The sequence below is a fragment of the Scyliorhinus canicula genome, chromosome 12, assembly GCF_902713615.1.
Source record: "Scyliorhinus canicula chromosome 12, sScyCan1.1, whole genome shotgun sequence".
Lineage (NCBI taxonomy): Eukaryota > Metazoa > Chordata > Chondrichthyes > Carcharhiniformes > Scyliorhinidae > Scyliorhinus > Scyliorhinus canicula.
The window spans coordinates 31,181,252-31,194,127 of NC_052157.1; the positions used below are offsets into that span (position 1 = coordinate 31,181,252).

Genomic DNA, 12,876 nt, shown 5'->3' on the forward strand with positions numbered 1-12,876 from the left:
AGTGTGATCTAAGGTTCTATGAAGCTGCGGCATGACTTGACCTTTAGGGTTATGGGGGTACAACCCACACAGACGAGGGGAGAATGTGAAAACTCCACACGGGCAGTGACCAGAGGCCGGGATCAAACCCAGGTCCTTGGTGACGTGAGGCAGCAGTGCTAGCCACCGTGTTTGGAAGGGTAATTTAATCAAAAATCTAATGATATTAAGGGGACTTGATGAGGTAACTAGATAGAAACTGCTTTGGTTGATTGGGGTATCCAGGACTCGAGAGTATAGGCAATAAGGTGCACTTATGATGGGTTGTTTTAAAAAATATTTTTATTCTTCTTTTTCACATTTTCTCCCAAATTTACACCCAACAATAAACAATAATCAGTAACAAATGTAATGTCAGTTCCCATATCAATAACCACGACCCCATCCTCTCACCAAACCCCAAACATTACCCCGCATGTTAACATAAACTTAAGGCAAAAAGGAATCGGGAATCACCCATAGTCACCATTAACACACACAGTCCCCCCCAACCCTCCCAGCATCTCGTCCCCCCCCCCCCCCCCCCCACCCAACAATGTTCGGTGTAATCCAATTCTCGAAAGTGCATAATGAATAACACCCATGAATTGTAGAACCCCTCCATCCTTCTCCTCAGTTCAAATTTGACCTTTTCAAGTGTCAAGAACTCCAGCAGGTCTCCCTGCCACGCCAAGGCACAGGTTGGAGATCCACCCTAACAGGATACTTATGATGGTTTTTCTTTGACTCCAGATTGTCTTCACCAAGACAGGTCAGGAAGCGCTTCTACACACGGTAGAAATTTGGAGTTCTGTTCCACGGTACCAGTCCCATAGGGTTAATTGTTCATTTTAAATGTGGATTTCTGTTAATCAAAACTACTAAGGGTTGAGAGACCAAGATGGTTAGACTGAATTGTGTCACTAGTCAACCATGGTCTTATTGAATAGAAAAGCGGGCTCGAGAGACCAATTGCTCCACTGTGATCCTAGATCAGGAATGTTGCAGTTGAACTCGATCCTGTAATTAACTCATTCACTCTCTATGCACAGCTAATGATTGCTGGATAGCATTCAGAAGTGTGTATGCCCGCTGTCTTCTCCCTCTTAAACTGGGAGGCAACTGAACCCAGTGATAGTACCCCATCCTAGTTTTACAGCATAAAAAGAGGCCCTTCGACTCATCATCTCTGTGCCTGCCATCAAGCACCTATCTATTTGAATCCCATTTCCAGCACTTGGTCCGTAGCCTTTTATGCTACGGCGTTTTCAAGTGCTCATCTAAATGCTTCCCCTGTGATCAGCTAGCTCAGCACAGGCCAGGTATTAAACCTCCTCACTACTGAACAATTTGGTGAGTAAAATGCTGGACTTGTTTTTTTTAATGTATCTTAAGCAATATTTTAACCATGTAGAATAAAGGTTTGAACAGGTTCAAGGTGCTGAATAGGAAACCAAGAAAATAGGAGTGGAAGCAGATCATTTGGACCCTCAAGCCTGCTCCGCCATTTAACTAGATCACCGCTGATCTTTTAACCTAAAAGCAAATTCCAGCGTTATCCCCATATCCCTTGAAATCTTTAAGATCTGGAAGTCTTATCGACCTCTGTCTTGGATATACTGAGATCCAATTCTGTTGCCCCTCAACCTGTCATTTCTGTAACATGACCAGCCACATGAATCCTTCAACAAAAACTTGCATTGACATAACAGCAACTTCAATGTCACAAACCGTCACAGGAGAACCATCAGACAGAATTTGACACTCGGCCAGCAAGATATTGAAGGCCGGTGACTAAACGTATTGGCAAAAGTAGGTTTTAAGGAGTAATTTATGAAGGTGGTGAGGCAGAGGAAAGCAATTCCAGAGCTTATGGCTCAGACAGCTGAAGGTACGGCAGGCAGCGGGTAGAGTGAATTAAATCTTCGATGTGCAAGCGGCCAGAATTGGAGGAGTGCAGAGAGATGAAGGTTGTGCAAGCTGGAAGGAGATTGCTTTAAACTATAAAATAAGCATTTTCTTGCGCCAGTGTCCCCTTCCTATCCTCCTCGAGGCAATTACCGATGCCTCTTTGTACCATGTGCAGATGTTGGTGTGCGATCCAGAATGTGAAATCCGGCACAGCTGGACCCAATCCTTGACCTGTGCACTTCCAGCAAAGGCTCTTGGATAGTAGAAATCATAGGCCTTTCAGGTTCGCTTGAGCCAGGAGGATAGTGGAAACCTGTAGAAATGCTCCTACCGCCGCCCTGGCTGTGATCTGCTAACTCAGCACAAAAGAGGGATTAAGCTCTAAACCTCACTGGTCTGTGTGGCTGAGCCCCTCACTGCTTAAAGTCGCCAAACCAATGACCTAACTGCAACTTACTCAAATGTTTTGTGCAGATGCTTCATTACTTATTTACCTGTGGGCAAATGACCCTGCAGGAAAAGGTAACTATGTGGTGCATAATATACATTGTGCGGTGCATAGTATACATAGAACATAGAACATAGAACAGTACAGCACAGAACAGGCCCTTCGGCCCTCAATGTTGTGCCAAGCCATGATCACCCCACTCAAACCCACGTATCCACCCTATACCCGTATCCCAACAACCCCCCCCCCCCTTAACCTTACTTTTATTAGGACACTACGGGCAATTTAGCATGGCCAATCCACCTAACCCGCACATCTTTGGACTGTGGGAGGAAACCGGAGCACCCGGAGGAAACCCACGCACACAGGGGGAGGACGTGCAGACTCCACACAGAGAGTGACCCAGCCGGGAATCGAACCTGGGACCCTGGAGCTGTGAAGGATTTATCCTAACCACCATGCTACCCTGCTGCCCTTATTTAACTAACATAATGACTCAAATGACTGGTGTCACCACCTTTTCCTCCCAAGTCAGTCATTTGAAACATGAAAAAAACATAGAGAATGTACAGTGCAGAAGGTGGCCATTCGGCCCATCGAGTCTGCACCGGCTCTTGGAAAGAGCACGCAAACCAAGCCCAAACCTCCACCCTATCCCCATAACCCAGTAACCCCACCCAATACTTAGGGCAATTTTGGACACTAAGGGCAATTTAGCATGGCCAATCCACTAACCTGCACATCTTTGGACTGTGGGAAGAAACCGGAGCACCCGGAGGAAACCCGCACACACGGGGATAACGTGCAGACTCCGCACAGGCAGCGACCCAAGTCGGGAATCGAACCTGGGCCCCTGGAACTGTGAAGCAATTGTGCTAACCACTATGCTACCGTGCTGCTCAAAGGACGGTAGCATAGTCTCAAAAGGTCTCAACATTCTACTGTTGCACTTGGAATTAAATTCAAAACCAAACTGGAATGCATTACAATACTGAATCCTGGATCTAGGCCATGGTGCTAGTTTCATGACTCTCAAGATAACTTAAGTTGCCATCAAATTTAAATGCCATCAGGAACTGCTGTCTACCCACTTTCAATCTATTCAGCACAGAGTCTGAACTACCATTATTCATTTCGCTCCCCCCGAAGTAACATCGTTGGCAGAAATCTTGGCACACTCTCTGATTAATTGCTCCTACATGTGTGTTTAAAGCCAAGGTAGTTATTTATTAAAGTTTTCATCGTGCTCTGGGAATTGCCAAGATAGAAATGATTTTCTAGATTGAGAGGCGGCCTTCATAATCCACAGTGAAGCTCGCTTTGTGATTATAGCAGTAATATCTAGAAACCTTTTGTTTTTAAAAGGGACAGCGCAACTACGGAAAAACAGGATTTATTCTGATTCTCCCCCCCCCCCCCCCCCCCCCCCCCCTTGAATATCATCTGTATTTGGACCAAAATTGCTTGATTACTATTAATTACTGCATTTTCTGTATTTTCTGTAGCCATAAATCTAGGGTTAAGGGCCATCTTCGTTTAAAGATGACCTATCTGCCCAAGAGTAATGCTTCTGAAGAAGATAACACCGAGCAGGCTGATGAATTGGAGGTAAGTGTAACAAATTGAGATTTTCTGGTTACTCTCTACATTTTTTCCTCTTTTGGACTGAATTGTGAGAAAAGCCGTTTTACCATTTCAGTTCCCTTTGGTCTTTTTAAATTGCTGTTTTGAATTTTTATTTTTTGCGTTGTCAACATAGGTGTGCCCACAAACAGGAACAAGGAAGGATTGTCGTGGGTATCATTTTTTTTTCCTGCTGATTGTTGCTTTTTCATCGCTCCCGCTTGCACCCTGCTATGCAAACCATCTGCTCCTGATGAATTGTTTTTTTTAAATCAAGCCGCAACACTGGTCTGGGCACATGCCACTGGAATATTTACCATGTTTTACAAGTAAAATCTTTTATTTTAAAAAAATCAATTTGCTCTTCGCACTTCTGTGAAGTGTTGCAACAGTAACTCACATTTATATAGCTCTTTTTAATGAGATTGAGCAATCCAAGGTTCTTATTGCAAGTTTTCCTTTGTTTCTTATCGCCACCTCTTTTCCACCTCTCTCTCTCTCTCCCCACCACCACTACTCCCCTCCCGTCCCACTCATTTTATTTTAAATTTAGAGTACCCAATTCATTTTTTCCAAGTAAGGGGCAATTTAGCGTGGCCAAACCACCTAGCCTGCATATCTTTAGGTTGTGGAGGCAAAACCCATGCAAACACGGGGAGAATGTGCAAACTCCACATGGAGAGTGACCCAGAGCCGGGACCGAACCTGGGACCTCGGCGCCATGGGGCAGCTGTGCTAACCCACTGCGCCACCGTGCTGCCCATCCCACCCACTCATTTTTAATTTCCTGTCTTAATTTCCTTCTGAATGCAAACACCATTTTCTAGTCTAGTCAACAGGCATTTCATGTATTTGCAAACATCTGTGCGTTTAGCTGTAGGAGATGCGCAGGAACAATCCAGAGTGAGTCATCTCATTTTTGTTTCTTTTCTTCTGGGGGTGTTTTGCTGCAAATGTGCAACTTGTCCTTTCTGTGCGCAGGAATTATTTCTTACAATAGAGCATTAAATGGACACAAAAAACAGCTACCTGAACAAATTGCAGATTATATTAGAAGGAATAGACTGTGTATTTTGGTCTTCAGGCAACAGCTTAAATAAAACCTAAAGACCAGATCATTTATAATTCAGCTTTTAAGATATTTAAACGCGTCACTGTTGATTTACATGTACTTTTTGAAGTGTGCAGTTTTTTAAGTGACGAGAAGACCAAGTTTCTCGAGCCCTGTAATAATTTGTCATTTGTACACTGGATAACAGCTGCTGTGTTTTTTATTTAATGTTGAAATATTACATTGGGCCTCAATGATTACTTCTATACACTCTTACGTTGCTTTTCCTGCAGCCTGGCTGGGAACTTCTGGACCAACAGAGCGTGACTGTCCACAGCCAATTACCTCCTGCATTGCCCAACGGCTGGGAAGAGAAGCAGGATAATCTGGGGCGAACGTACTTTGTCAACCACGAAACCAGAACAACACAGTGGATTCGACCAAGTTCGCAGTATGTCTTCCAGAACTTCACTGCATTTATAAACGGAGGGCACTCCAATAGGGCTGGAATTGAAGTCCACATAGTTAGTGTAGTCTGAAAAATAATTCTGCTCTGCAGCCATTCAATGTTGCAATTTCCAAAAATAGCTGTTAGATTGGCCTCTATGGTGTAGCTGATGGCCCTGCATAATGTATTGCCAAAGATACTTGGGTTAGTCTAGAGATGATTTTTTAAAAATGTTATTCGTTCATGGGATATGGGTGTCACAGGAGTCTGGAGTCACATGTAGACCAGGCAAGGACGGCAGATTTCCTTCCCTAAAGCCTACTTGTGACCATAAGCTATTAATAATAATAATAATAATAATACTAATTATTATTATTATTATTATTGAACCGGATGGGTTCTTGCGACAACTCGCAATGGTTTCATGGTCATAATTAGACATTTAATTCCAGATATTTTATTGAGTTCAAATTCCATCATGTCTCGTGGTAAGAATCAAAATCGAATCCCCAGATAATTATCCTGTGTTTCTGGATTACTAGTCCAGCGACAATACCACTATAACACCGCCTCCCCTCATTAAAGAGATGCAACTTGGAAAAGGTGGCATTTGCTTCCTGATGACCTTGAAACCTAGAGCATAGTGTTTATTTATTTAGTTATCGTTGGATGCTGTTAGCATCCATTAATTTGCATTTTGTCTCCTTTTCAGTAGCCAGCTTTGCAGGTGAAGTGATAATCAGGAGAAGGAAAAGTGAGATCCTGTTCCCCTGTGTTATTGGAATGTGTACTGCTGAGTTCTGAGGGACTGCTTTGAACTGTGCCTTAACGCACTTGATATTTGAGTCATGTTTATCTTTAATGCATTCCATCGTGGGATGTGGGCATTGTTAGTTGGGCCAGCGTTTATTACCCATCCCTAATTGCCCTGGAGAAAGTGGTGGTGAGCCGCCACCATGAGTCGCTACGATTCATGCTGTGCAGGTACATTACCAGCGCTGTTAGGGATGTAGTTCCTGGATTTTGACCCAGCAAAAGTGAAGAAATGGCGATATAGTTTCACACGGCACCTCTTGTACCCCAGCTGCCTACCTGCCTGAGATACGTTCACCAAGTCTAGGAGTAAATTGGAACATTTCTGACCCCCAACTTTCTCAGACTTGCAGCATAAGGCACGTTTTCACTTGAGCTTTTGAAGTCCACATCACGAGCAATAATTGGAAACCAATAGCTACAGTAGTGTATTCTCAGACTTTCATACGAATGGTCCTTGTTTAAGTTTGCTCGTGAACTCCAGTGATTTCAATTGGTTTTTTTCTCTGCTTTTGTCTCGCATGGTATCTACTCGTGTGTTGAATGCTTCATTGAGAAGGTTAGAAGATTAAGGGTGAGAGATCGAATCTGCACTACAAAGGTCTGGCTCCTGTTAGCTGACTTCATTGAATCATAGAAGCCCTCCAATGCAGAGGGAGGCCATTTGGCCCATCAGGTCTGCACCGACCCTTCTACAGACCACCCTGCCTAGGCCCAACCCTCTGCCCTATCACTGTAACCCCACCCAATCTTTGGACATTTAAGTGCAATTTAGCATGATCAATCCACCTAGCCTGCACATTTTTGACTGTGGGAGGAAACTGGAGCACCTGGATGAAGCCCACACAGACAAGGGAAGAACATGCAGTCTCCGCACAGACAGTAATCCGAGGTCGGAATTGAACTTGGGTCCCTGGCACTGTGAGGCAGCAGTGCTAACCACTGTGCCACCGTGCCGCCCAGAGTTATCTGATTTGCACAAAGATGTATATGCAGCTTGGGTCATTTTGAAAGAATTAAAAGTTAAATGGACAGGAGGTCTGCTTTGAGCATTGAACGAGGGGACTTGATGCTCCGTTGCTGCTGTTTCAGGCAACTCTAAAATATCACTTCTGATTGAAAAGCTAGGTTTTTGCGTTTATTGGGAGTGATTAAATTCCAAATCCAAAACTATTTGGTATTGAAAGGAAAAACGATGTGTGTTGGAATTGTTTGGGGGAAAGACAGCCAGAGCCTTTGCTTTACAAGAAGTTATCCATAATTCCCCCACAGGGACAACGCATCTGACATAAACCGTTGTCGAAATAACATCCAGCTGGAGGCACAGCGTGTATATAGTACACGGAGACAGATCTCAGAAGAAACTGAAACTCCTGAAAACAACCGGGATTCTCCAGATGTGAGTTTCAATGGTATTCCCTTTTTTTAAAAAATAATTTTTATTGAAAATTTTTTACAAAATATATAACAACAAACAGTAACAAACAACAATAAAACAACATAATAAGCATAACACCCCAAGACCGTACCAACGCATATATCTAGCCCCCCTAACCCTGTAAACAACAAGAGAACTTGAAAATAAATTAAATTAAATAAACATAGTCAACGCCCCCCCCCCCCACCCTCGGTTGCTGCTGCTGCTGACCTAGTTCCCTATCATTAAGCCAGGAAATCGAGGAAAGGCTGCCACGGCCTAAAGAACCCTTGTACCGATCCTCTCGGGGCAAATTTGACCTTCTCCAGCTTAATAAATCCCGTCATGTCATTGATCCAGGTCTCCACGCTTGGGGGTCTCGCATCCTTCCACTGTAGCAAGATCCTCCGCCAGGCTACTAGGGATGCTAAGGCCAAAACACCGGCCTCTCTCGCCTCCTGCACTCCCGGCTCCACCGCAACCCCAAAAATCGCGAGTCCCCAGCTTGGCTTGACCCTGGATCCTACCACCCTTGCCACCCCCTTCCAGAACTCCTCCAGTGCCGGGCATGCCCAGAACATATGGGCATGGTTCGCTGGACTCCCCGAACACCTGACACACCTGTCTTCGCCCCCAAAGAACCTACTCATCCTAGTTCCGGACATATGGGCCCGGTGCAGCACCTTGAATTGGATGAGGCTAAGCCGCGCACATGAGGAAGAGTTAACCCTCTCCAGTGCATCTGCCCATGTCCCATCCTCGATCTGCTCCCCCTCCCACTTAGCCTTTAGCTACTCTACTGACGCCTCCTTCACCTCCTGCATTACCTTGTAGATATCAGATACCTTCCCATCCACGACCCAGACCCCCGAAAGCACCCTGTCCCTCAACCCCCTCGCGGGCAGCAAAGGGAATCCCTCCACCTGCCGCCTAGCAAACGCCTTTACCTGCAGGTACCTGAACATGTTCTCCGAGGGGAGCTCAAATTTCTCCTCCAACTCTCCCAGGCTCGCAAACCTCCCGTCAATGAACAGGTCCCTCAGCTTTCTGATGCCCGCCCTGTGCCACCCCAGGAACCCCCCATCAATGTTCCCCGGTACAAACTGGTGGTTCCCCCTTAGCGGAGCCTCCATCGAGCCCCCCACTTCCCCCCCATGTCGCCTCCACTGCCCCCAAATCTTGAGGGTAGCCGCCACCACCGGACTGCTATTCCCTTTTTTAAATAAAATGAAATACAACCGTACACGGCTGTTGTGCTTAAGGTAAGCTGAGATGAAGAATTGGTTTGGAAAAAGAACGCAATGACTTTTTAAAACTCTTAACAGAGCTGGGAAGTTATAACGGATGATGAAACTGCAGTCAGTGGCTGCAACCCTCAGTCACCCCCGCCTCCCCACACACCTACAGGACCGAATGCAGGTTTTGACTTGCAAAATCAACTCGCAGAGGAACTAAGCAGGCGTTTTCAAGCTTCTGGGTGCACGGTTTCAGATCGACGCAGCTCCTGCTCCGTAAGTGAAAAAGCCTCTTGCCATTTAAGTGCATGTTAACATTTGGTTTCAGTCTTGTCGTAATTAAAACGTTTGTGCCGCTTAAATTCCTCAAGCCTTAGATGAAAGTTGACAGTGTCTCCCTGCATCATGCTAGAGGTGATGAATTTGAATTGAATGAATGAGGCATACCCATTTGTTGGAATTGAGCAGCGAGAGCCTGGCAGGTCTCGGTGATACAGTTTGCATATTTGAAACAGTGGGATAAATGTACAGCACGCTTCAACATTATTCAATGTCGCACTGAACACAGATTTAATCAGAATCATTTGGTTTAGCGTGATGTCCATGGGGCTATATTTTGGTCTCTGACTATGGAAAATTGCATTTTCGTTTGTATTTGTTCAACCTTGTCCCCATTTCCACCCATTTGTCCTTCCAATTCAGTTGCACTGAGTAACGGTGTTTGTAAAGAAAAAAAATTTCCATGCCAATTATTTTGAATGTTCTGTTTTACTTTCTCAAAGAGTCATTCCAGTCGACGAGGGAGTTCCCAAACTATTCTGGAGGAACAGCCCGTGCTGCCAGTTGTAAGTTTCACCGTTTCCTTTTTCCTTATGAAACAAAATGTGTCAATGTGCACAACTACTTAATATTTTGGGGAAATATTCTGTTACTCGTTAGGAGAAAACACCCCAAGGGCATTCGTTTAAGGATATTGTGATATTTGGAGCCGTCCTGATCAGATTCTAGTCACCATCCCTACTGAACACAAGATCCCCTGCTGCGCGCACTTTCTTCTTCCGCCATTGCCCTGTACAAGGATGGTATCAATGCGGGAGGGAAAAAAAACAATACATCTTTTCTTTGGCCTGTTTGACATTTTTAATATTGCTTGGGTAAAACCTACCTTTGGTTGAAGCTTTTTAATCGCCTTTGATATTAGCAGAAAAATGGTTTGATTTGTGTTCCTCATTAGATATCGTTCCCAATGATTAACGCTCATGGCACTTAAATTTGCTATTGAAATTGGATAATTTCCAGAACTCTGGACCCTTTGGCAAGCTCGGTAGTCGGGTTCATCTTGACCACCTAATTTTTTTTTTTTAAATTTAGAGTACCCAATTAATTTTTTCCAATTAAGGGGCAATTTAGCGTGGCCAATCCACCTACTCTGCACATCTTTGGGTTGTGGGGGCGAAACCCACGCAAACACGGGGAGAATGTGCAAACTCCACACAGACAGTGACCCAGAGCCGGGATCGAACCTGGGACCTCGGCGCCGTGAGGCAACAGGGCTAACCCACTGCGCCACCGTGCTGCCCTTGACCACCTAATTTGGTAGAAGTCAACGGTGTCTTAAAATCTGGTTCTGACATTCCCGGACTAAAAAGTAATTAATAACTGACGAGCTTTTGTTTCCTAATCGGAACTTTTAAAAACAGCTGCAATTCAGCAGGGTGATATCATGTGCACTCCCTGGGGGGCTGGTTGAGCACAGGGCTATATCGCTGGCTTTGAAAGCAGACCGAGGCAGGCCAGCAGCACGGTTCAATTCCCGTACTAGCCTCCCCGAACAGGCGCCGGAATGTGGCGACTAGGGGCTTTTCACAGTAACTTCTAACTTCATTTGAAGCCTACTTGTGACGATAAGCGATTTTCATTTTTCATTTCAAATACTCCTGCCAGCCAGTTATTACTGACAGTGGTGTATCACCTGACATCCAGTGGGCAGTGCCATAGCACATATCCGAACCTGTACGTAACATTTCTTCAAAGGCTTAATGGAGTTTCGTCACCAATGGTTTTAAAAGAATCAACCCAGTTAGCAGCTGAGCAGAATCCATTTCAAAAGAAACAAAGTTTTTTTTTTTCCTGAGGGTCTTTACTATGTGGAATTTTCTTCCACAAAGCGGTGGAGGCTGAGTCATTGAACTTAAATTCAGAGTTGGATAGAATTTTGATAGATGAGGAAGTCCGGGGAACAAAGAACAGCACAGGGACACCCCCTTCGGCCCTCCAAGCCTGTGCTGATCATAATGCCTGTTTAAACTAAAACTTTCCGCACCTCTGGGTCCATTCCCTCTATTCCCAGCCTATTCATGTATTCGTCACAATGCCTCTTAAACGCTGCTATCGTATATCCCCCCCCCGCCGGCAGCACTCACCACCCTCCGTGACAAAATTTGACTTGCACATCTCCACTAAACCTTCCCCCTCGCACCTTAAACCTATGTTCCCTGGTACAGTAGTCCCCCGTTATACCGCGCTCCGCAATACCGCGGTTCGTGATATACGCCGGGGGGGGCTTATGGACCCCAACTGTCAGCTTCCCTCTCCGGATTAAAGTGAGCCGGCCGCTGAAATTGACACTGCCGGCTGCTCCTCTCTCACTGAGATTCAGTGAGAGAAGAGCAGCTCACACAGCCTTGCCTTTGAAACTGACGTGCAGCGCAGGGTGCAAGCGCGTGCGGCAGATGGGGTGCAGACAGCAAGACCTTGTAAGTTCCTGGTAAGTTTCTGTGGGTTGTTTTAATTAGATCCACGATGGGGGTTTTAAATTTATTTTAAAATCTATGCATGCGCTTCCCATTGTGAGTCTACGGGGGTCTGGAGAAGGCTCAAAGGCCTGAATGGCCAACTCCTGCTCTTAAGTCCTATGTTCCTATCTCCTGAGAGTACCAAGGTGAAACTGCTGTGATAAACATATAAACTAGATTAAAACAGCAATATGCATTGATATAATGTCCAGATCTTCTGACTCTGTTAATAAAAAGCGGGAGGCATGGTTTGCGTTGTCACTCGGGCGGGGTGGGGCCTGATAGAACCGGCAAGCCTGGCTCCACAGAGATCGGTGCTCTATCGTAAAAGGAGGCCTCTACCTGCGAGAAACATAATCCTGCTCTCACCCCATCTCCCACGGCCACGGTGGACCCCCCTCTCTTCCCAACCACAGAAGTATAGGGGGGGAGGGGGACACTCCCTTGCACCCTTCTTTCCTTTCTTCACACCCTCCCACCCACACACACACACACTAGGGGAAGTTCCCTTCCCCCATTGGGGGAGAGGTACCCCTCTAGCACTGCCGGGGGGCAATGTCCGGCCTCCAGGCACACCCTTGGTGTGATCATCACAACTGTTTTTCATTTTCGAAAGCCAGCAGCTGCAGTGTTGATGGGTTTTATGATACTTAAGTGTATGTGAATTTCTGGAAATCAGGCTGGATTCTCCGTTTCAGGGACTATGTCCCCACGCTGTCGTGAAAACACTGGACTTTTACGGCAGAAAAACTGGCGTCAAAAGGCCACCAATTCACAGCCCTGCAGGGGGCTAGCAGGCAGCTACTCCAGCTGCCGATACGCCCCCCCCCCCCCCCCCCCCGCACTTTCACGTCAGAGGCTGCACATGCGCACGGTTGCAGCCTTCAGCGGCCGCGCTGTGATCCATGACGGGCTCAGACCGTGGAAATAGTGCCCCGCATCGGCCACATGCCCGACCCGGACCGCCCGCTCAAAAATACCCCAGTCCTGAATGAGGCCCCAATGATCGATCCGCCCCTGACTGTGGCGGCCGCGGACTGAATCCGCAGCTGCCTCGCAAGTTTCCCGAACAGCTGGGACCTCATTAGAAATACGCCATTGGGAATTCGGCCAATCG

The 12,876-nt window shown here is 46.0% G+C and overlaps 1 protein-coding gene across 4 annotated transcripts in view; it reads left to right on the top strand.

The window, feature by feature from the left end:
• nedd4a (NEDD4 E3 ubiquitin protein ligase a) overlaps nt 1–12,876 on the top strand; it is a 168,867-nt gene that overhangs the window by 127,978 nt on the left and 28,013 nt on the right. For all 4 annotated transcript variants that reach the window (XM_038812912.1, XM_038812911.1, XM_038812913.1 and 1 more), the window contains 5 exons: nt 3,883–3,985; nt 5,345–5,502; nt 7,585–7,711; nt 9,055–9,240; nt 9,747–9,809. In XM_038812912.1, coding sequence (XP_038668840.1) covers nt 3,883–3,985; nt 5,345–5,502; nt 7,585–7,711; nt 9,055–9,240; nt 9,747–9,809 — 637 coding nt within the window. The remainder of the gene's footprint in view (nt 1–3,882; nt 3,986–5,344; nt 5,503–7,584; nt 7,712–9,054; nt 9,241–9,746; nt 9,810–12,876) is intronic.